This window comes from Grampus griseus (genome assembly GCF_964374135.1).
Source record: "Grampus griseus genome assembly, chromosome: 16".
Taxonomy (NCBI): Eukaryota; Metazoa; Chordata; class Mammalia; order Artiodactyla; family Delphinidae; genus Grampus; species Grampus griseus.
The window spans coordinates 77,613,938-77,638,978 of NC_139010.1; the positions used below are offsets into that span (position 1 = coordinate 77,613,938).

Sequence of the window (25,041 nt, forward strand, 5' to 3'; positions counted from 1 at the left end):
TCTATCTCCGCTTTCCGTAAGGGCTAGGGGGCGGGACAAGGGAGTTTGTGGGCGGGGCTCTGGCTCCACTCGCCCCCAGGCATTGGTGTGCGGCCCGGAGGCTCGCCAGAGCCGCTTCCCGGGATTCTTGAGGGAGCTTGTCCTGGGGCGCAGATGGAGGGAGCCACGGTTCGGCTGCTGCGCGGCGGCGCGCTGGTAAGTGCGCTCGCGGCGGGCGTCTTGGGGGCCCCGAATGACCTTGGCCCCGGCAGCGGGGTCTTCCCCTGACGGGACTGGGGCGCCCGGTCCACGTCCCGGGCCCGCGCTTCCCTCCCTCCGCCGGGTCTCTCTCAGACCCCTCACCGCGGGCCGGCCCCGACCCCGACCTCTCTCCAGGCCTCTCGCCGAGCCGGCCTCAGTTTCTGTAAGGAGGGCTGGGAGTGGCAGCTGGTGAGAAGGGGGCTAGGGGCTGGTCTAGAAGCTTCTTTGACGGAGCAATCACCTTGCATGGAGTCGGAGAGACACAGCTGCAAGGTATCTTTTGCAGGCCATTGGGTCCTGAAAGCTGCCGAGTCTTGAATCTTTCGAGGCATTTTGTAGAGATGTCATTTCTCTGATGTCGCTTTTCCCCAATGATTACATTTCCCATTTGTCTTGATTCCTTTCTTCCTAAGTGCTAGACCAGGGTTTCTTAGCTTTGGCACTGTTGACATTTGAGGCCAAATCTCAATTGTGGGAGGCTGTCCTGTGCACTGTAGGATGTTTAGCACCCCGGAGTTGTGACAACCAAAGGCAAAATTGCCCCTGATTGAGTACCGCTGGTGTAGACCTGTACTATTGTGTGCTCCAGAAGGGTGGGAAGAAGGGACCGTTCTCCTTACAACCTGGTAAAAAACTCTCAACCTATTTGCTGTACCCAGTTTGTTGACTATACGAATCGATCTTCAAGATTCCAACAGGAGCGGTTGAGATTCTGAGGTGCTGTTTGCCAAAGAGTTTTACAAGCTAAATGGTCAGTAGCTTGCAGAAGGAACTCAAAAGCACAGCTACCACTTAGACCCATTTCAAAAGTTCACCTGTGGTGTAATGAGGCCCTCAGCTAGGGTGATACCACCGACGGTTAGCGAGGAAGATACATTAATAGACTTGAGAAGAGCTGCTAATTACCTTGAGATGGAGGAATTAGATGGACTCCACATTTTCTAAATGGAGTGGCTTAGTGGTGGGCAAAGATTGGGATGTCTGGAGGAAACGTAGTTTAGGGGGAACAGAAGGAAAATTTATTAATTTTCTTTTAGACTTTAAAAAGTGTCAGTAAAATGTACCCCTGGAGAGTTTTGGAAGCTGGGCAGGAGGAGGATCTGGAGAGCAGCAGAAAAATAAGAGCTAGAGAAGTAGGAGACAGGCAAAGCCACAGATGAGGGATGGGGCGTGTGAGGGAATGGAAGCACAGGAGGGTACAAGTCAGCCTTTGGAGTACATTACAGACCATTCTGGGTAAATGGTGAAGAAAGGCAAAGCAAAAGGAGAATAAATGTAGGCTATCAGAGGAGGCTTTGTGACAAACATGCTTTATTCAGAATTGGAGCAAAAGAAGTAGAGAGATATTTCAGTCCTTTCTTAAGAGCAAAAATACAAGCAGAGTTTGTGCCATGTAAAGGAAACAACCCAAGGAAAGCAGAGGCAAGTGTTTTTTGAGAAGTTCAAAATACAGCCCCCTAACCCAGGGTCAATTTATGGAGATACGGATTGAAAATTGAGGCAGCGCATGAACTCGGTCCATTGAACCATGAAGAACTGCTTGAGGTTCTGGTGCTCCCTTGACTCAGTTTGGTGTTCACCTGGGGGCACTGGAATATGCCACACCTGGTCTGGAGCTCAGGTGTCCTTACTTCTATCTTAACTGTTCTTTCTGCTACCAGCCTGGTTTCCCTGAAAAGGAGGGTGGGTCAAAGAAATTCCCAGTACCTGGTAAGGTATTGGACCCAAGTTAATTGCACAATTTTAAAAAAAAGTTCATTAATAATCCCACCTTTTAAGATTCCTCTGGAAATAAAGGGAAGTTAGTCTCTGGTTTCGTTTTTGTACACTGGTAGTTTGGGAAAGAGAACTTGCTGACTTGGCTAAGGTCACACGGAAGGCAAACAGGTCTCCTTTATGCTGGTTCCTGGCACTGTACCCTGTCTTGGTTTATTTAGCCTACTCCTGAGGCAGTCTACTCTTCTTCTAGAAGGTGGTGATACTGTTAGGAACTACTAGGGGCTGGAATGAGGAGCCTGAGACTGATGGAAGGGAAAGGTTACCTGTTTAGTAGTTTTCGAGAATACCTGAAAACAGAAGCTACTGTTTCGGGAGGAAGCAAGCAGGGATTAGAGAGATTCTGGTGCCAAAGTTTTGGCTTGGGCATATGAAAACAGAAACGATCAAACTCTTTTTTTTGGTTGGGGGGGGGGGGCTGTGTTGGGTCTTCATTGCTGCACGCGGGCTTTCTCTAGTTGCAGCGAGCGGGGGCTACTCTTGGTTGTGGTGCATGATCTTATTGCGGTGACTTCTCTTTTGTGGAGCACGGGATCTAGGCACGCGGGCTTCAGTAGTTGTGGCTCGCGGGCTCTAGAACGCAGGCTCAGTAGTTGTGGCTCGTGGACTCTAGAGCGCAGGCTCAGTAGTTGTGGTGCACAGGCTTAGTTGCTCCGCGTCATATGGGATCTTCCTGGACCAGGGCTGAACCCGTGTCCCCTGCATTGGCAGGCGAATTCTTAACCACTGCACCACCAGGGAAGTCCCAGGATCAACTTTTAAAATCTAAAGTCAGGTATGCAGTACTTAAGTCAGATCTTAAAATGGACATCCCAGGTTTAGTCAGAATTCAGTAAAGTGTTGCTTAGTAGAAGACTGGGAGTCCTTGAACTATTAGGGCATAGAGAAATAAGTATTGTGTAATTTACTGAACAAAAACATATAAACCCTGAAGGATAAAACAGCATTAATAAGTATAGGGGAGGAAAACTGTTCCCCTTTTCCCTTCTAGGTTCTTTAGCTGGTCTGATAATTAAATTGGCATGACAAGGCTTCCCTGGTGGCACAGTGGTTGAGAGTCCGCCTGCTGAGGCAGGGGACATGGGTTCGTGCCCCGGTCTGGGAAGATCCCACATGCCGCAGAGCAGCTGGGCCCGTGAGCCGTGGCCGCTGAGCCTGCGCTTCCGGAGCCTGCGCTTCCGGAGCCTGCGCTTCTGGAGCCTGTGCTCCGCAACGGGAGAGGCCACAACAGTAAGAGGCCCGCGTACCGCAAAAAAAAAAAAAAAAAAAAAAAAAAAAAATTGGCATGACAGATTAACAGGAGAAAAACAGATTTTGTACTTAAAGGAGCCCATAAAAAATATGAGACTCAAAGAAGTGACCAAAACCTGAAGCTTTTATGCTCTTTAGACAAAGAAACGGTACATTTGTGAAGAATTGACAAGAAAAAGAGGTTTGGGCTTGGGGTAGCTAATTAGTGAAGAAGTAACAAGCTTTGTTTATACAGCCTTCTCTGCCCTCAGTTCCCTGTTTCTGGTGATGAGGATGCCTTCTACCCTCCCGGTACAGGGAGAGTACCTTTCACAGGGGAGATTATTTCCTGTTTTCAGGGGGGACAGAGGAGGTCAGTATCCTTCTTGCACTGCTGTTTCTTAAATATCTTTAATTCAAAATGATCAGTGTGGGGACTTCCCTGATGGCGCAGTGTTTAAGAATCCGCCTGCCAATGCAGGGGACTCAGGTTCGAGCCCTGGTCCAGGAAGATCCCACGTGCCACGGAGCAGCTAAGCCGTGCGCCACAACTACTGAGCCTGCGCTCTGGAGCCTACGCGCCACAGCTACCAAAGCCTGCGTGCCTAGAGCCTGTGCTCTGCAACAAGAGAAGCCACCACAATGAGAAGCCCTCACAGGGCAATGGAGAGTAGCCCTCGCCCGCTGCAACTAGAGAGAAAGCCCGCTCACAGCAACAAAGACCCAATGCAGCCAAAAATAAATAAATAATTATTTTAAAAAAATGATCAGTGTGCCAAAGTGGCATATTTAGGAGTGGCATATTCTGCTCCCCTTTATAAGCAAATCCTCATCACACCTCCTCATCATCATTCTTTGCTATAAGGGAAATTTGCCTCGGCATGACTGCCTACCTCAGCACCTAAGGCAGTAGGAGAAAGTGTGTCCAGTGTAGTTCTGACATCTACTGATTACACAGTGAGCCATAGCTGTCAAATCTAAATTCTGTATTAAATATTGGCCTATTGCAGAACTGTTTATATGCAATGTTAACCCTTACATCCACAGAGCATAAAAGCATCAGAAAATCACTGTTCTCATTTTGCTTAGGTTAATTACCCTAAAGCGGTAACAAGCGATGAGCATAATTAAGCACATTGGTGTTTGATCTCCTATTTATTATATAAAAACTTGACATGAAGGACCTTCTTTCTACTACTACTTCCTTTTTGGAATACCTCCTAAATATATGTCTTTTAAACAACCAGTACACAGTATTTAGCATAAGAAATAAAATGTTTATTCATTAATTCTTCTAAATCATTGTTATAATTCTCATAAACCATACCAATTCCTATAATTTTAAAGCTACAACATTTGGTTTCTCTAATTTTAAAGGAATTTAATTTACTTTTTTGGGTGTGGGGGAGGAGTGATACAATTCTTTAAAAGTATTTCTTTTCAGTAGATAATTGTAGAATCTCATGCAGTTATAAGAACTAATACAAAGAGATCCTGCACACCCTTTATCCAATTTGCCCCAAAGGTGACATCGTACAAAACTATAGTACAGTATCACAACCAGGAAATTGACATTGATGCAAACCATCAATCTTTTTCAGGTATCTCCAGTTTTACACATAAATTTATACACTTCTGTGCAGTTTTATCACATGTATGCACCACTACAGTCAAACTACAGGACAGTTCTGTCAGCACAAGGAACCCTTGTTTTACCTTTTTTTTTTTTTTTTTTTTTTTTTTGCTGTACGCGGGCCTCTCACTGTTGTGGCCTCTCCCGTTGTGGAGCGCAGGCTCAGCAGCCATGGCTCAGGGGCCCAGCTTCTCCGCGGCATGTGGGATCCTCCCAGACCGGGGCACGAACCCGTGTCCCCTGCATCGGCAGGCGACTCTCAACCATTGCACCATCAGGGAAGCCCTGTTTTACCCTTTTATAACTACACAACATCCCTACTCCGCCACCCCACCTGTTTCTAACCCTTGATAACCACTGATCTGTTCCCCACCTGTATAATGGTATCATTTCAAGATTATTAGGTAAATGGAATCATGTATTTGTAACCTTTTGGAATTGGCTTTTTACATTCAACATAATTATTATGACATTCAAACAAGTTGCCTGAATCATACTTGGTTCCTTTTTATTGCTGAGTAGTATTCCATTGTAAAGGAGGAAAAAACGTCTACTCTCTTGGGTTTAGCGTGTGGAGCCTGCAAATTAAACTGACAGAAGACAGATTAACCTGAGGAAAAGGTTTACTTGATATGCATAGGGAAGCCAACAAAAGAAGTAGCTTCATTAAATAAAGTTAAAGGTTTATATACTTAGTAGGGAAATGGGAGGGGGGAGAAATTGATTCTATGGGAGAAACAAATAGCGTTCTTTAGGAAAGACCAAACAGATTTTTGAACAGATATGAGGTAAGAAAGATGATAACAGTGTTTAAGTATGAGTGGTCTTTTCCATAAAGTCCCCCAGGAGGGGATTTACAGTAGCCTCATTTCCCAGTGTTGCTTCTTTTAGTCAGATAAGAAGACTTTTTTCTGCATCTGTTGAATCTCAAATGTCTTCGGCTTGGAATAATCTTTATTGGAATCTGAGGTTCCTTGTGGGTCCCCACACCGTGATAGGGACATGCCATGGTTGCTTAACCATTCACCTACTGAAAGACATCCAGATTGTTTCCAGTTTTTGACTATTGTGAATAAAGCTGCTATGAACATTTGTGTGCAGGTTTTTATTTGAACTTAAGCTTTCGTTTCTCTAGGATAATACCCAGGAGTACAATTACTGGATCATATGATAACTGCATTTTTATAGGAAACCACGAAACTGTTTTCCAACATGACCTCCTACCATTTTACATTCCTATCAGCAGTGTATGAGAGATCCAGTTTCTCCTCATCCTTGCCGGCAGTTGGCATTGTCGGTAATTTTTTTATTTTAGCCATTCTGATAGGTGTGTAATTATATCTCACTGTGTTAATTTAATTTTAAAATATTCTTTAGTTTCCAGCAACTTGGAGAATGGTTATTTGAGCTAAAAGATCCTTCTTTGAGTATCTTACTGTTAAAACAACAAAATTCAGCTGAATAAATTTTAAAGATTTTATTGGCTTTATTCAACAGCTCATGAATTGAGCAGCATTCCATCTAGTAAACAGAAGGAAGCTCCAAAGAGCTATACAAAATAAAAGACTTATAGGCAGGAGGGGGTGGGGCTAGAAAGTTGCTAGCAGGGAGATGATTGGGGCAAAGTCACCTTCCTTTAGGGGACAGCAGGGTCTGTCAAGCAGATGACCTCACTAGTGCTGACCAGGTAATTCCATATTGACTGGTCTAAGATTCCACTCCTGGGAAGAGTTGAAACTAATTAATTTAGGTATTAAGTCTGGTGATGTGGGCTTAGCACAAGTGATTCCATTTGGGGCCTGTTGTCTTTTTTTTAACATTTCACATTTAATTATAACATATTATTTTACCTTTCCTTGATCTGTAAAGTTGCTTCATTGCAAGAGGACATTAAAAATACCATCAAAATGTGCTTACCAAGAGTGAGCACTGTAATTATCTAGCTCTGGAATCATCATATGAGCTTTTTGGACTTATTAAGTCAAAAAGGACTTAGAAGAAAAATTTTGTTCATGCATCTGTTATCTTTAGCCTATATAAAAACTCAGATTAAATGTATAAATAGAATGCATAAAATTCTAAAAATAAACATGGGTAAACCCCTTTATTAGAGTAAGGAAGGTCATCCTAATTTAAAGCTGGAAGGCGTCAATCAAAGAAAATTGATAATTTTGACAACATAAACATCAAAACCTTTTGATAGACAAAACAAAAAAATATGCGCAAAATCAAAAGACAGATGACAAAGTGGTTGAAAAAAATTTGCAGCTCCTCTGTCAACTTAAAGAAAAATGCACAACATGAGAGTTGTGAGATCAGGGACTTACTGATGACTAAACCTGGGAGATAGCCTCTCAGTGAGTAGCTCAAAACAAACTGCTCCAAAAAGGTAGGGGAGGAGCCACCATATATACGAAGGTTTCGGCAGGGAAAGACATGCAGTCAAGCATACATCTTGATAAAAGACTAATACTAACCACAAGGAACAAATACCTCAAGTTAATGATTTTAGTGCTTTTTTTTATGCACAGGAAGAATCTGGGGTCATTGAAATTCTTCCTGAGATAATATATCCATCTAGGGACCCTTTTGTAGAAAGCACAGATTGCTTCATTGAGCCTGCAGGTTTTTAAAAAAGTCTGAATTACGTTTAGGGTACACCGTTGGTGGGAGACTATAGTGGGTTGCGACTTTACCCTCGTGTAACTGGATGATGAGGGAAGCTCTGTGTTTTGCTCACACCTGTCACCAAAGAGCTAATTTCCTTAATTTATATTGAGCTCTTAGAAATCAATAGGAAAAAAAAAAACTGAATAGGAAAATGAGCACCGGACATGAATAAACAAAAACAGAATTAGAAATGTTCTTAAATGTATGAAAAGGGGTGCAAACTCGTAAATGAAAGACAGCTATAAGAACACTTTGTGATACAATGTTTTTTTACCTATGAGATGGATGCAGAAATTAAAAAACTGGCCTACAAGCTGTTTTGGCAAGATTCTAGGGGAACAGGCACCATTATATATTTGCTAGTGGGCGTGAGAATGGTTTAACTTTTACGGAGGACAATTAGAGAAAATTTGTCAGTATTTTGAATTTATTTTTAACATTGACAGAGATTTCCCTCTTCTAGCTTGTGCTACAGATGTGAAATAATGTACATCAAAAGTTATTCATTAAAAAAAAAAGTTATTCATTGCAGCATTTTTTTTTAGAAACTTTACTTTGCAGTATGTAATTAGATTCATAGGAAGTTGCGTAAATACAAATAGTAGAGAGAGGTCCCCCTATCCACTCAGATTCTCCCATGGTATCTCAGTAGTAGTTATTGAAACCGGGAAATTGATATTATTGTAACGCCAAGGAAAGGATAGCCCAACAAAGTGGTATGAAAATTACTCTAAACCTAAAACATTTGACCATTCAGCAGCCACAAGAAAGAAACATTATCTAAATTTAAACAAAGCCTCCTGAAAGTACATCTGTAGATATAAAGAAACTGTCTTTTCTCCTATAAATCCATTTATTGTCAGTCATTTCCTACTCCCCCCACCCAACCTCTACCATTAGAACCTAAGGCAGTAGAGAAGTTTTCTTCCCAAGAAATGTGTACATATAGTTCTGTGGTACTTTATCACTTGTAGATTTGTGTAACCAAGTCCACAGTCAAGATACAGATAGACATTCACAACAAAGAGCTCCCTTGTTACAGCATTACTTATAATAACAAAGGGAATTCTGTTACATGTTAGAAACATCTCCAGAATATATTGCTACATGGGGAAATAAATAAATAGATAGATAGATAAATAAATAAATAGGCCAGAATATGGTACATAGTATGCTCTCTTAGAAGGACCAGGAGGAAAATAAGCAACTATATTTCTACTTGCTTATGTTTGTATATGAAGAATACCAAAAGGATACATAAGGATCTCCCCTATCCCCTATGGAGGATGTTGAAAGTGGGCTGGATGGGAAATAGGGCGACAGCTTTTTTGAACATAGTTACCTGTTCAAACCAAAAATTCTTAAGACAACTGGGGACATAGTGAAGGGGGAGCAGGGAAGGTGCAGTTGTGGATCATTTGTTCAACAAGTGAATAATTTGGCTTTTGAAAGTTATAAGGGGTGACATGAGTCAAGCATGTAAACACAGATTCCAGCTCATGCTACATATGAGAGTCACCTGTCAACTGAAAAAGTGCACAACCTAAAAGATGAGAATTCTGTTTTATTCAGCGGACATTCTGAGGACTTCAAGCTGGGGAGACAGCCTCTCATCACTCTGAGGGACTGCTCCAAAGAGGTAAGGGAGGGGCCAAGATATATAGGGGTTTTTGCACCAAAGACCAGGTGGTAAGAACATCAAAAGATTGCTGATAATTAAAAGAAAACCAAACATCTCAAGTTAATGAATTTAGCACTTTTCTGTGTATGGGAAGATGCAAGAGTTTTGGGCACACTGAAATCATTCCTTTGATATGCACCTAAGCTATCTGGGGCCAGTATCCTGTGCTGTCTCCTGAGTTTCCTCAGGGCTCACCAATGGAGTGGCTGTAATGTGATGGCTTGATGGCTGCAACATCCTTTGTTTACTGATTTGGCAGGCAACAATTTTTTTTTTCCACTCACACACCTCAGGGAGCATTTTAGAAATGCAGAAGCCCAGGCTTCATCCTAAGTCTGTTAGATCAGAGTCTGAATTGGTGGGGCTGAAATCTTTTAGTCTAAGCGCCCCCAGGTGATCTGGGTATGTAGCCAAGAGTGGCAACCCCTGATTTAAATCTCAGGGGGACTTGTTTCAAAGACACTAATAGAGTCATTGGTAAAAGTTCCCAGGATAAACTAGTTTCTTTAGTTTAATTATGTATAATTATATTTTGCAGTTAGGTTCTTAAGTCCATAAAATTGTTCTGTAGTGTGATGCTGAACATATTATTTAAGACCTACATCTAGCATTTTTAAAAACAAGCCTACTTTGAAAGCCCGAAGAATACGTGGTTCAGGTATTCATTTTAAAACATATTAACATCAAAATTTTTATTATTAAATATTTCTAATAACACAGGTAAGTGTGAGAAATAGTACAACTGGCACCCATTTCCACACAAGCTGCTTTTGCTGTCTTTTTTTTTTTTTTTTTAAGAAATAAAACAATTCTGACATAAACCCTGCACTTCCACCCTCTCCTCAGAAGTAACTTGTAACCGGGGCCCAGCAGTGAGGCCAGTTTTGGATCACAGGACCGGAGATCAGACAAAAGGTAGCTGATCTCAGTTTATTGCACACAATTAGCACACAGCACGGGTTAGTCAAAGTAGGGAAACTAGACAAGAGGATAACAAGCACTCCCAGAAGTCCGGAAAGCAGGTGTTTCAGCATGAGTGGCAGTCCTGGTCCAGCAACGGGTGTGGAGACAAGCATGGAGGCAAAGTCGCCTTCTGCTCCAGCAGGGCCTTCTGGCAGCGTCCATCTGCAACAGCCCAGCAGCGAGGAGTCGGGTCCTCCAACCAAGACCCTTCAAGTCATCTCAGTGTTCTAAGGAGTCGGCCAGTAGGTGTAATGGTCATGGTGCCCAAGGGGTCTTGTCTCCAGCAGTTGCTCCTTCTGTTTCAGTGATGGTTTTCCTCAGGCTTTACCAGACAAATTCCTTAACACTCTTAATTTATCACACTAAGACGCTGGGACTCCACATTTTCTGCCATGAATCCATCTTGACTTACTGAACATACCTCAACTGCTGTGAGTTTCACACAAGGAGAGTGGGAATCCTAACACTAGAGAAATCACAACATAACGACACTCCCGAGGCTGATGTGTATGCTTCCTGTCTTTAGACTACATCTGTGTGTATCAGTGAGAATATATACTAACATTTGGTGTTTTTAAAGTGTGCATTAACGCTGTCTCCCTGAATAAATCCTTTTGCAAAGTACTTTTTGTGCTTAATATATTTTCAAGACTTATCCATGTTGATATATGTAGCTCCCTAGTTCACTTTAACTGTTGTAAAATATACTGTTAAATCAATATACCACGACTTATGCATTCCTTTGTTGATAATTAGATTCTTAATTTTTCACCATTTCAGATGTCATTTCATTCTTTGCATGTTTATAATTGTGCATATGAATTCAAATGGAATTGCTGGGCCTCAGGACATGTATGTCTGTCTTTACTATCACTTAGGACAGTAATTACTGTAAGGAACGGCACCAAAAAATGGAGGAGAGCTTAAGCAAGCTTTATTTGGGAACGCTCCCGGGCGAGGTTCACTGGTCCGAGAGAAAGGGGCCAGAGAAGTCGCGCCCGGGCGTGGGCGCGAACAAAATTTATAGGGGTGGACGCAGGGGAAGTGCTTGCTGTGTGAAGCAGCCCTTTTTGGGTGTTGTGGCAATGTCAGGTGTCGGTTGCATCAGCCACTTTGGCGGGGGTTCCGTCTGGTTCCCTGGGCCCTTCCCCGGACCTGCTGGCCTTATAATTACATCAGTTTTTACACTAACCCATAAAGTGTAAGGGTCCGTCCATTCCCTTCCACCCACTACAACAGCTTGTTAAAAAAAGAAAAGAACTAGTTCATGACCCTTGTAAAAGATGGTAAAGAAGACTTTATTCAGGAAGGGACTACTGCATTGGGGTTTTGCAGTAGGGATGTGAGATCAAAGCTCAACTCCAAATACAAGGACACGTGGATATTTATAGCCAAGAAGCAGGGTGGGGGTCAGTGGGTGGAAAATTAAAAGAGAAAACAGCAGACATCAGGGGGATTCTTGCTAGACCCACGCTCTACAGGATCTTGCCAAAGGTGGACCAAAGTGATGAGATACCAAGGATAGGGGATTTTCATTAATCTGTCCCAGCAGGATTCTTACTAAAACTGGATAGAGGGGCACTTGAACTCAGCCCAAGGTTGGGACCTAGCAGAAAGAGGAGCTCGACTCCTTTGGTTAAGGAGAGTCTTTGTCAAACTTCCCCAACACTTCAGGGTCAAATGGGGCGCAAGGGAGAAGCTAGAGGGGGCTGAGGAACGTGGGGCGGGAACGAATGGGAAGAGAATGAGAGCCGAGGGTCCTGGGAGTCGGAGAGATGGAGCATCTGAAAGGAGGGGGCGCTCAGCTGAACTGAGTCAGCTGCAGTGAATAAATTGAACTCCGAAAAGCATGGAGATGTTTGATCTCGAACGGAGGAGATCCTGCTGATTGGTGGGGGGCAGAGCCATGTTGGGGTGGGCTGAGGAGTGAAGTAGAGACAGCTAGTAGAGCAACTCTTCAGCAATGTGTGGCTGTGAAGGAAGGAAGGGGAGAGGCTGGTCACCGGAGGCAGATGCCAGGCTCAAGGATGACTCACATGGTCAGAATTAGAGCAGGGAGAAATGGAAAAAACATGGAAGACAAAAGTATGGCTGAGCACCCTGCAGAGGTTGGAGGGGTGGGATCCAGAGAAGAGGTAGAGGGACTGGCCTTAGGAGGGAAGAGAAAAAATAGGTGCAGGTGCAGGACAATGTATGGGGTTGGTGGTGAAAAGTTGAGGCGGTTCCCATTTGTTGGCATTTATTTTCTCTAGTAGAAGAGGTTATAAGCTGCCAGTGAGGGGTGAAGCTTTGAGTGCTCTGAGATAATCATTTCAGAGAACGAGAAAGAGCAGGTTGAGGTCGGTGACTATAAGGCTGTGAGCGTGTGTGTGTCTGCGTCAGTCTTCTGGATGCAGGCTCGGAAAAGGTAATCATTGGACACATTCTTGGTTAGAGTTTTGATTGTACTTCAACGAAATAGGGGAAGGAGTTGATTACAAAGTGGGCAACATGAGGGAATTTGGGGAGGGATGGAACTATTCTGTGAGGAATTGTGTTTGGATACACAACTCTGAATTTGTCAAAACCCATGAAACCATACACCACAAAGGTGAATGTTATTTTATATATAAAAATAAAATCGAACCAGCGTGTAGAGGGAAGATGGAATTCAGGCTGTGGTAAATGAATCTCACTGTATTACGAGTTCTGATGTTGTGATTTATAATAATGTTAAAAAACAAAATTCAACCAAGTAAATTTGAAGATCTAACTGGCTCTATTCAATGGTCATGAATTGGGTGGCATCCCATCTAGTAAACAGAAGGTCATTCTTAAGAGCTGTTCAAAATGGAAGGATTTTCTATAAACAGGAGGGTTGGGCAAAAGAAGAGAAAGGGCTATTTGGGGTCAAGACATCTGGGAGAAGGCGTGCACCCAGGTGTTTTTTTTCTTTTATCAGGTACATTGCTGCTGCTTCCTCTTGGTGAGAGGGATGGAGAGGGCCCAAGTGACAGACAGTCTCATTGGTACTGACCAGAAAATTCCAAATTTTCTGGATTATACTTCCGGGGAAGGTCAAAACTGCAGTTAGGTCACGTATTAAATCTAGGTTTGATATCATGCACTTTAGCACAAGTGATGCCATTTTGGACCTGTGGTTTTTCTCTGTAACAATAAATGTATGTTTTGGTCTTTCTCCACGGTTCCTGGCTCACAGCTCCCAAAACTTTGGGATTTCTTAGGTAACAAGAGCAATGGGAGCATCTTTTGTTAAAATATTTGGTCTCTTGTCCTCAGTTCCTGAAATCACTTCAGAGCCTTAAAGATTAAATGGGTGTCTTGTTATTCAAAACAAGCTCCTTTCAACCGCTCCTGAGTTTATGTTAATGAGGTGACTTGGGAAACACCCAAGAATGGGGGCTGGTTGCCAGGGAAATGAACCACAGGCTTGGAGAGTTGGAACTTTCAGTCCCACTCAACCTCCTGGGAGGGAAGAGGGGCTAGAGGTTGAATCAGGGGTCACATGAAACCCCCATAGAAATCCAAAAGGACAGGGTTCTGAGTTTCCCAGTTGGTGTGAGTACATTGAGGTGCTGTGAGTGTGGTTCTCTTGGAAAGAGAGCATGGAAGCTCTGATACCTGTCCCCATATCCTGCCCTATACATCTCTTTATCCTGTTACCCGAAAAACTGTGTTCACCTCGTGGTGGGTGTCGAGCCAGAAGACACAATTGTGGACTGTATGGGAAGATGCAAGAGTCTGGGCTCACTGAAATCATTCCTTTGATATGCACCTCAGCTAGCTGGGACCAGTATCCTGTATTTTCACATCCTGAGTTTCCTCAGGGCTCACCGTAGGGAGTGGCTGCAGTCTGATGGCGGCTAGGTGGCAGGTATTCTTTTTTCCTGAGTTCCCTCAGGGCTCACCAGCTCACTTTGGAGGGCTGCAAGTGCTGATGACTGACATCCTTTGTTTACTGATATGGCAGGAAATATTCCATTTCTCACAACCAAGCCAAAGATCAGGAGAAGGATTTATTATTTGCTGCTAAGTAAGGAGATCTTTCCCAACAGCAAAACTGGGGAACTTTTATGCTAAGGGTACCTGCATATTCATGAGGGGGCTCGAGCAGAGGAGAATTAACATAGAATTGGGGCAAAGGTTGATAGAGTCCAAGCTTTAGTTGACTGAAGGGTCAGACAAGGTCAACATCATCCTCTTCTTGGATGGGGCCCTTAGTTCCTGCAGAACTCAAAGATATGTGTCAGTTTGTGATGCATATCCCTTGAAGAGGACCTTGGGACTATTTTATCACTGATCTATGGATTCTTGACTTCTTTTCCTTTTTTCCTGCATTCACTCACTTTCCTTAAGATTATTAGTTAGACATGTTTTAGTGCAAGCATCGTGGCCAAGCTTAGATCACAACATGGCTTAGGCCAAAAGTGGCTTCTCATGTCAAGAAAGCCATACCTGGTTCTCTCTCTCTGGGGACCTCCTACTCTACCTGCTTACAATCTGGCTGTTCCTGAGTAGTATCCTTTTATAACAAACCATTAATCCCATAAGTAATATGCTCTTCTAAGTTCTCTAGAGCTGCTTTAGCAAATCAAATGAACCCAAGGAGGGGGAATGGGGACTTCCCATGTATAGCTAGTGGGTCTGAAGCCCAGGTGACAACCTGGGCTTGCAGTTGGTGTGTGGGGATGTGGAGTGTGGGCCGTCGTGGGGCTGAGCCCTTAACCTGTGTGATCTGACACTGCGGTCTCCAGGTGTCATCCAACTCAGGGGCAAAGAGTTTGCCTTACAGATGGCGGTGAATTCCTTGCTTCCTGAGGTTCACAAAATACCTTGAGATTTTTGTATCTGTAAGGAGGTGGCCTTCCTAATTTCTCTGATAAAGCTGCTGGGAACCTAAGAGTTTCCAGTCTCTGGAGGGATCAGACAGAAAAAGTAAATGTTTCAATTCTGCTTACAAATGGATAATTTACCAAATTGCTGTAAGTCATGATGAGCTTAAGGGAAAGGTTTCCTTACATCTGGAAAAATACAGATTAAAAGCCAGTAGTATTTCAGACAAAACCAAAAAAATTATAACCATATTCAGTTTACTCAAGTTTATGTAACTAATCCTTTTTTGTTAACAGTTTTATGAAATCAGAGTTTCCATTAGACTTTTTGAATATCTTACCCAGTTCAGCAGTATGATTTAAAAGTTATCAAAAAACTGGACTTGTCAAAAAGTCCTTTCTATAAATCTTCTTGAAGATGAAGCAGTTTTGCCAAGCATCAGTTTAAGTGTCTTTGAATGATAAGGGACTTAAAAAGTCAAGGTTAAAGATCTGATTACAATGTTTTTGACAAAGAAGCTTAACCAAGTTGCTGTGACATACGACATTTTAAGATAACAACTAGAATTATAATATACCAGGGCATATCCAAATTTCAGAAATTTTATATAATTTTTAGAATGTCTGTATTAATAGCATTTATCCATACAGTATATTCTAAATAGTTTTATCACTCGTCGTAATGCTCTCCGTGTAATTTAACATACCAAATGATACTATTAAATAGTTCTCTCTGAAATGCCTCAAGGCCCCTCTGAAACATCCCAAAGTTAGCTGGAGGGCAAAGGAACTTTAAGTAGATATTTGAGAAGTTTGTGAAAGATATCAAAAAGTTTCAAAACTCTAGGTAACCAAAGTGACAAAAGATTTCAAAAGCAAATACAGATCACTTAAAGGCAAAGAAACTCACACAATCTGTTATCAAAAGCAGCTATCCAAGAAAACTTTTTTCTCTTAACAGGCAGAGAAAACCAAGTCCAGTCTTCACTTACTGGTCCTGGAGCTTATAGCTCATCCAAGTGCACATTTCCATTTCCACTGACCAAAAGTGAAAATTGGCAGCTGGCCAAGCAGGGGGAGAGGCAGGAAAAATCCCTGGAATGAATAGTTCCTTCCAGCAGCTGCTGGAACTTACTTGAGAATCCCGTGTCAGGGCTGGCTGACAGCCCGTTCACCGAGGTCAACCCTGCAAGTCACTGCAGCTGGCAGCTCCAACTCAGGATTGCCAGAAGCAACTAGATGCCCCAAGAGCACAGCCCCACGTTTGGTGCCAAAATCTGTTACAGAACTCGGGTTCGGCTGCTCACGACTTAAAAGCCAATAATTGAGAGGCAAGTGTCAGAAGGAAGGAAAGATGCTTTAATCAGAAAAGCTGGAAATCTGGGGAAAAGGTGGGCTCATGTCCCGAGACCAGCTCTGAAGATTCTGCTCAGCCGTGACAGTTTTTAAAGGGAAAAAAGGGGGAAGAATCTCAGTGAATCATTGAGGCAGGAGGTTGGATTCTGCATCATTCTCCATTGTGTGCAGGCTCTCTGGTTCTCTTCACTGTTATCTTGCCCAGTGATCTGCCTGCAGGATTGCTATGGGGGATGTTGGGGGTAGGAGCTAGTTATTCTTTCCAGGAAAAGGATCAACAGGTTAGGCAAGGCATGGTGTGCATTCAGGAGAGCAGAAGCCAGGAGTTAGGTTAAATTGCCTAGTGCTCTCATTCCTGTATTTAGGTTTTTGAAGGTTAGAGGCGGGGAGGAATGGGGCAAAAGAGCTGCTTTCACAGGTAGATAGTGTCAGAATTGAGTTGAATGGTAGGGCACTCAACTGGCGCTGGAAAACTGCTTGTTGGTGTGGGGAAGCCTCTCGAATGTTGGAATTGGTCCCAGAATCATTACAAGTGAATCACACAACCACACTGAGATACAGGGGTGGGGAAGAAAGAACTTTCAGAAACAATGTTTTGACTGGGAACCATGAGGCTAAAGACAGAACTGGACACAGCTCTCTGATTAATTTGATTCTCACAGTGGTATGTAGCAGTTCTGAAATGATTTTATATGTGGACTAGGTTTGAATAAGCAAATTCATCCTAGATCATGAGTCATAGGCAGGTTTCTCAGTGTCAGAAGTTACCATAAGAAAATCTGGCTAGAATGAACCCTGTGAACTCTGGTACTAGAATGGAATCAAAATACGAAAAAAAGAATACACATTCATGCACACATGCAGTGAGGAGAGCCAGGAGGGCACATGTGGTGGGAACCAATGACTGTCGCGGTTTAAGGTGAAGCCCTCTTGTTTTATCAGAACTTGTCCTTTGGAAAAGCCGAGGTGGGTCTTCGCAGTTGATCGCAGCACCTCTCCTGTGTCTTTTTACCATTCAGACATGCGAAAGCTTCTTGACTTGACGCGCTTTAAGGATGTTTCGAACAGTACTGGAACGTAATGGAGAAGGATTGTGATCCACTCACATGAGTTTAGCAAAAGTTTCACCAGGACACTCAGCAGTCAGGTGTTCTTAACCTGTTTTTGTGCCATCTGTGGAAAGTAAACAGCAGTGCAGTCGAATTTTTAGACCTTTTCTCAAAATGTTTTAAAATTCATAAATTTAAATATATAGGATCACAGAGGAAATCAGTTACAATAAAAGTGATAAAAATATTTTACATTGCGATATAGGACTATGTGCTTCTTAAATAAGACCTGACAGCAGTTTGAATAACTACTATAATTTTGAAGTAGTGATGAGCACCAACAGTATTTCAACTGTTATTTGATATAAAAATATCTGTAATTTCTTTTAGTGACAGTCACAGATAACTCAGTACTACTGTAACTTGTTGCCTACATTCATAATCAAAGGGAATGCTACATTTCAGTTAGAGGTTCATGAAATAAAATATAGTTTTTCCCCCATCCAAGTTTGTGGACTTTGTTGTTCTGCCTTTAGGAGTCTGCAGACCCCAGATTTGATCATTAGGACTTGTGGGTGCAACAGAACTCTAGGCAGTTGAGTAGGAAACAGATGAGACTCAAGCTTCGAAAAGTATTTGGCAAGGCATAAATAACCATTATTCCATTCAAGTAGCAATTGCTGCTCTATACAAAAAAATGTGATGATGTGGTACAATGGCTTATAACTGTGGAAAATCATTTTGATGGAGTGGGCACCAAATCTGCAGAGGCTGAGGTCAACACTGAAGGGCAGGGGACAGTTGAAAATCATCGTGGAAACCTTGGGCTGAGCGGTTAAAGGCAAGGCAAGGAAACATCTCCTTTATTAAAAGCTGTCATGTTAAAAGGAAATTTTTTTTCTGCCAAAAAGGATAGGTGTTATCTTTCAATGCTTCGGTTAAAAATGGATTCCATTCACTTAGCGTATATAGCCACTGTATTTTATGATAAGTATCTTCAATAATCTCCCCCTACACTTGTATACCACTTTTTAAAGTACATTTGCTTCTCTTATCTTGTGTCTAAAGTAATTGCTCTGTGCTGAACAGTCATCTACTTTGTCAGTAGCAATATTGAGACTAAGGGGGTCACAGTTGTGTCAGCAGGGAGAAATGGGTGTAGTGAGACCCACTGGCTTGTTTCTCAGTGCTGGGCGTTCTGCTAAAGATAAACTTCGGTAGAAAGGTGATATATTGACAAAGAGACACAACGAATTCTGTAGTGAGTTTAGTGAAGTAAATCTCCCCTAGAAATAAGAAATGTGTGCAATGTATTGCAGCTTTTGAAATGTAATAGGCAAGTTTCATGAGCATTTTGTGGAGAAGATGGCCTGGCCCATTCTTTCATTCATTTGGATACATATTGAGCGCCCCATCCAGCCACTGAGCAAAATCGCACCCACACTTAGTTGCATCCGTTCTCCCATTCTTCTTCCCGCTTTGTGCCTGCTGCTGTTGCTGATCACTCTTTCTCCTCCTGCTACTTGGCACCACTCCCTTGCACGTCCCCTCGCCTAGGCCCCTTCACATTTGCATTTCTTACCTCGCTTCTCCTTACCCTGCTTTTTCATTCATGTCTGTTTCATCAGGAAGAGGACAGTATCTCATGTCTCCCCCTTCCTTTTTTAAAAATATTTATTTATTTATTTTGGTTGCACAGGGTCTTAGTTGCGGCAGGTGGGCTCCTTAGTTGTGGCAGGCATGTGGGATCTAGTTCCCTGACCAGGGATCGAACCCAGGCCCCTGGCATTGGGAGCACAGAGTCTCATCCACTGCACCCCCACGGAAGCCCCCGCCCCCTTCCTTTTAACTAGTCCAAAGTTTTCATGTCCCAGCTCTGTCTTTTAATGAGAAAAAAATGTTCCATGCAACTTTGCCCTGAATTATCTGTCTCCTTATTCTCAAAACAAAATTAGCTAGAAAAATTGAGACAGACACTTTTTTTTTTCTGACTGGCCAGTGTTCCTTTTTCCCAGGTGAATCCAAAGCAGAATATATCTAAGACACAGAACTGCAAAGATTGACCGATATGTAGGGGAGATTAACAATGGTTTCAAATATGGTGACTCTTGCTTCTTTTTTTCTCTTTTTATCAATAAGCTTTTCAGTGTACACTCAAAACTATTGAGAAAATATACTGCAGCATCTTACTACATTTGCTTTTTAATCTGCAAAGCTTGACTTTGTTTCTTGCCTGTTCCATGCACTGTATTTTGTCCTAACTAGATCCTAAGCTTCTCAGAAGCTGGTGAACTTCATCCCTACATGTGCTCTTAGGCATTTGACAGATGCTCAGTGTATTCTGGGGTTTTTTTTTGGTGAATGAAAGGAAAACACTAGTTTTTAAAACAGCTTTATTGATATATAATTTACAGAGCAATATAATTCACTATTTTTAAGAGTATAATACAGTGGTTTTCAGTAAATATACAGAGGTGTGCAACCATCACCACAATCCAGTTTTGGAACATGTCCATCACCCCAAAAAGATCATTGTGCCCTTTTGCAGTCACTCTTCATTCTTACCCTGAGCTCCAGGCAACCACCACTCTACTTTGTGTCTCTATGGATTTGCCTGTTCCGGAAATTTCTTATAAATAGACTCATATAATATATGATATTTAGTGGCTGGTTTCTTTCACTTGGCATGTTTTTGTTTTGTTTTATGTTCAGGGAAAGACTAATTCCTCATTTGTTTCCCCTGTACTAAAATTCTACAGAATAATATTGGGAAGGTATAACAAGCATTCGAAATTGGATGGTCTCTTTTTTTCAACAAAATTGTAGCAAATCCTTTGCTGACTTGAAGGATTTGGGGCCCTGCAACAGGGGGACACACTAATGGCAGGAAGAGCTAACCTTGCAGTTTAACTAAGTTACAACCATGACTCCTGTTATGACCACCACGACTGTGTTCTTAGGGATCAGAGTAGAATTAGTCGTTTCCGTTTTCTGAGCCCTTACTGTACGGTGGGTCCCACACTAAACCCTTGTTGAGGATTGCTTCATTAATTGCTTTATTAATACAAAACTTTACAAGGAGGGGAACTAAGACTGAGAGATTTTAACTGAGAGGTTAAAAACCACTTGCCCAAGATCACATAGTAAATATCAGACTGAAACTAGTTCTTTCAGGCTCCAGAACCCATTTTCTTCTTAACCCGTATGCTCTCTTACTAATGAGAAGCTGAAAAAACAAAACTAGCCATGGAAACCAAAAAAGCACAGCTGCCTGCAGCCAGGCACGGTGGGCTGGGGCGCTCTGCTCCCTCAGTTGCCCCTGTGCCCTCACTCATTCCTGCCCCACGAGAGAATTCTCTTCACAGTGGGCAGTCAGTACTCTTAGAAGTCCGGTTTCCCTTATCCAAGAAGTTAGAGAAGTGTGACATTTTAAGAATGAGTTCCACCACGAAAGTTCTGTTTCCTTGAAGGTAGAAGTTAATTATCTGGGAATGTGTTTATTCAGAACAGCTCATTGCCAGATAAGGGAGATATATGTTAACAAACCAATTTGCGATTTTGGTTACAAGACGGTGAATCTTAAAATAATGTGCCAGGTTAATCTCCCTTATTATTATGATTTTTTATAAATTTGTTTTATTTATTTATTTTTGGCCGCATTGGGTCCTTGCTGCAGTGCGCGGGTTTCTCATTGCGGTGGCTTCTCTTGTTGCAGAGCATGAGCTCTAGGGCGTGCGGGCTTCAGTAGTTGTGGCACATGGGCTCAGTTGCTTCACGGCCTGTGGGATCTTCCCAGACCAGGGCTCGAACGCATGTCCCCTGCGTTGCAGGTGGATTCTTAACCACCACGCCACCAGGGAAGTCCCAATCTCCCTTATTTTGCTGAAAGAAGTTATAAGAATGGGTTATAAAGTTATTCCCAAAGAAACTGATGTTCCAGTACTTTTCTTCCCTTTTGTGTGTGTGTTCCTTATTCAATGGGGACTGTTCCTACAGCTAAGAAGAAACTTCCCAATTTGCCTGTCTTCCTGGAAAAATCCTCCTCATGTCCTAAAATCTTCCCAGTCAGAAGCTGGACTCAAAACAACAAATAAGGCACAACCCTATGCCCCTCTGCAAACATTTACAGATGAGGAGATGATGATAAAGAGCACAGGTGAGTGAACTTCTCAATTTCACCACAGTATTCCTCTGGTCATTACTTGGGCCTACAATGTGAGATCACATGACATGTGGCATGATTGGGAGAGGTATTCATCTAAGTTTGTGAATGGAATTTTTGACATTAATTAAAAAAATTTTTTTGAAAACAGTAATACATGTCATATTAATAAAATAAAGACTTAGCAGTATTTTTTTTTTCCCTACAGTTAAAAAATTTGCCCAGGAACAGATTGCTCCTTTGGTTTCAAAAATGGATGAAGATTCAAAAATGGAAAAATCAGTAATACGAGGATTATTTCAACAAGGGGTATATAATTAATGATTCTTCCAATTTCAAACTTCCATAAATACCTTCCAGGATTAAAATGTATGCATACTTTTAAATTTAGGAATTGTAATGATAGCATAATTTCCTAATCAGAATTATCTGGGATCTCTTTTAGATTGAGATCCTAGTTAAAAAATTTTAATTGAGTTAACATTTTAAATTAGAAATACTGTGCTTTTTAAGTAAAAGGCTAGAAGCAAGAGCGATTTCTTTAGGCCAGAGGTATTCAACTGGGGGCTGTTTTTGTCCCCCAGAGGACATTGGGCAATGTCTGGAGACACTGGCTGTCACAGCTGGGTGTGCTGCTGGCATCTAGTGAGATAGAGGCTGGAGATGCTGCTAAATATCCCACAGTACACAGGACAGCCTGCCAGGACCGAATTATCCAGCTTAGTAATGCCAAGGTTAAGAAACCCTACTTTAAACTTCATACCAGCACATCTACCTGAATCCCTGTGTTTGTGGAAAACTTAAAAACAAGAGGTGATATCTGAATTCCGCATTAACCAAGGCAGCCGATTTCTAAGGGAGAGGTTATCAGCACGGGAGCCCCAAGGAGAACATTTCAGAGCCACTGCACTCTTCATCTCTCCCTTCTCTATAGGTGTGAAGATTTTATATTTGGAATACCAAGGCTATCCCAGAACTAATAGCTCCTACCCAAAGCCATTGGCTTAAATCTTGTCCTGTTATCCTGTTTGAAAATTAGCCTTTTCCACATAACTGTTTTATTTCCTTTTTTAATAATTAATTAATTAATTTTTGGCTGCACTGGGTCTTCATTGCTGCGTGTGGGCTTTCTCTAGTTGCGGTGAGTGGGGGCTACTCTTCGTTGCGGTGCGCGGGCTTCTCATTGTGGTGGCTTCTCTTGCTGTGGAGCGCGGGCTTCAGTAGATAATGGCTCACGGGCACTGGAGCGCAGCCTCAGTAGTTGTGGCGCACCGGCTTAGTTGCTCCGCGGCATGTGGGATCTTCCTGGACCAGGGCTCGAACCCGTGTCCCTTGCGTTGGCAGGCAGATTCTTAACCACTGCACCACCAGGGAAGGCCCCCTGTTTTATTTCTTACTGTTTAAAAGATACCAGCTTTTTTTTTTCTTTACTACCATGTATTGTAGTGATTTTTCCACCTTTCTTTTAGCAATGAAACTTGGGAAAATGGAATCTGATGTGGAGCCACAGTGGGTCAAACGGCATCTGTGAGTCCACTTCTCAGCCAGATTTCATCTTCATTGTTTGCAGAACCTCTAGGCTTCTCTGAGAGGTCTTGAGTAACACTCTCCCAAGGGGCAGCTCTTGCAGACAGGGTCGCACGCAGCGACGAGTTGCCTGCCACCTCCACAGCTGCTCCTGTCTGCATGTCGTACCCCGTGGAGGGTCTGCGTTGCACATCCTGCACCAGCTATTCTCAACCTCATGTGACTCCTGGCTTCTGTTGTCCCACTTCTATGAAGATCACCTGCCATAATAACTGACAAATATTTCCAGTGTAGGGGAATTTGGTGACCTTTTTAGAGAAGCAGTGTCTCTGACAGCTGTTAAAGATATGATAGTCCGATATTCTCATGCTGGCCCCAGTCTTCAGGCACACCCCAATCCTTGGATTCTTCCTCATAGAACATCATTTCTGGTTCCCTCAGCCTTTGTATCCTCCCCCATGTGGTTCTAACTTCATATCAGCTAAGTTTCCCATCAGCTTAGAATATAACAGCAACACCCAGGCTGCAGCGCGTGTGACTCTAGAGTGCCTGAAGAGGATAGAAAGAAGCATTGCCCTTTTACCTGTTCACAGCTTTGGGTCTTGAATTATGTGTGCACACATTCTCCTTCTGAAATGAGGACACTTAAAAATGGAGCGTTACGGACGTTTCATGTTCCAGACTTAGGACTGGTTACTGAACAGTCAGGCAGTTACTGGAAAGCCTTGACCAGTATTTGGCCATGTTTACCAGGCACCTGGGCCTTGTCTAGTGTGGTTCTAGGAAACACCACCACATGTGGTCTGCTAACCATCTGGACTTGCTAAAATGGCCCAAAAGAAATGGTCATTCAATTATTATCTCGGCTGAAAGAGTCAAGGTGGGGGGCTGACTCGAAGAGATTACGCTAAATGAAACTAGATATTCCACTGCTCTCTTCAGTTTCTTAATTATATATTTTCTCACTATTCCATTCCAGTATCCTTCAAAGCATTTTACCTCTCTTATTTTTGTTTTTTAGATCCCAAAAGGAAACAAATGATAGTTCTAGCATGTAATTTTATCCTTTGCAAATATATTTAGTTTCTGTTATAGATTTTTTTGTTACTTAGAGTGAAAGAGCCATACCAAATTAAAGAAAGATATACATACAGAATTTTAAAATTAAGCTGATGTGGTTACAAATTATTTTTGAACTTGTTCTTGCAAGGAATTGTCCGATATAAAAATAACTTTCTTAATCTATGTTTCCTTATTTTTCCTTTAGTTGATGGGTGTTGAAATTGACACCAAATATGGAGGAACGGGAGCTTCATTTTTTTCCTCTATCCTAGTGATAGAGGAATTAGCCAAAGTTGATGCATCTGTGGCTCTGGTATGTGACATCCAGAACACGATAATTAACAGGCTAATTGGAAAATACGGAACAGAAGAACAGAAGGCTATCTATTTGCCCAAGCTAGCTACAGAACAAGTGAGTTGAGATGAGTTATTGAAATGGATCTGATCTTTTCTAAATATAGGATATTTTCAGGAGAAAAGCAGCCGCAGTGTTGGCTTTTCTATTCAGGACCACAACACAGCACCATTAATAACTCAAGCAATGCTCAATAAATTAATGCTACTAGAAAAATACACTCTGCCTCTCATTTGCCAGTTGGAAATGTAGGGAATTATCATTGGACAATAAAATTATTTCTTTTTTGGTCCCAATTATATTGTCTAATACCTTTTTTGGTAGTTTCATTTACATTGAGATGTCTTTCTCCTGTAATTATGAAAACCAATTTAATTAAGCTTAACATTGAATATGTGTGCTTAGGTCTTTAAATCTGCCTTAGACAAATAGTGGGGTATAGTTTGGAAAATAATACTGTCAGAATACCATTACTATTTTGATACATACAGGCTTTTAGAAGTAG

At 42.2% G+C, this 25,041-nt stretch overlaps 1 protein-coding gene across 4 annotated transcripts in view; it reads left to right on the plus strand.

The window, feature by feature from the left end:
* The first annotated feature begins 61 nt into the window (after window positions 1–61).
* The window catches only part of ACADSB (acyl-CoA dehydrogenase short/branched chain), a 41,587-nt gene continuing 16,607 nt past the window's right edge, over window positions 62–25,041 (plus strand). For all 4 annotated transcript variants that reach the window (XM_082674210.1, XM_082674211.1, XM_082674213.1 and 1 more), the window contains exons 1-4: window positions 62–195; window positions 21,427–21,586; window positions 21,801–21,901; window positions 24,387–24,593. In XM_082674210.1, coding sequence (XP_082530336.1) covers window positions 154–195; window positions 21,427–21,586; window positions 21,801–21,901; window positions 24,387–24,593 — 510 coding nt within the window. In that variant the 5' untranslated portion in view covers window positions 62–153. The remainder of the gene's footprint in view (window positions 196–21,426; window positions 21,587–21,800; window positions 21,902–24,386; window positions 24,594–25,041) is intronic.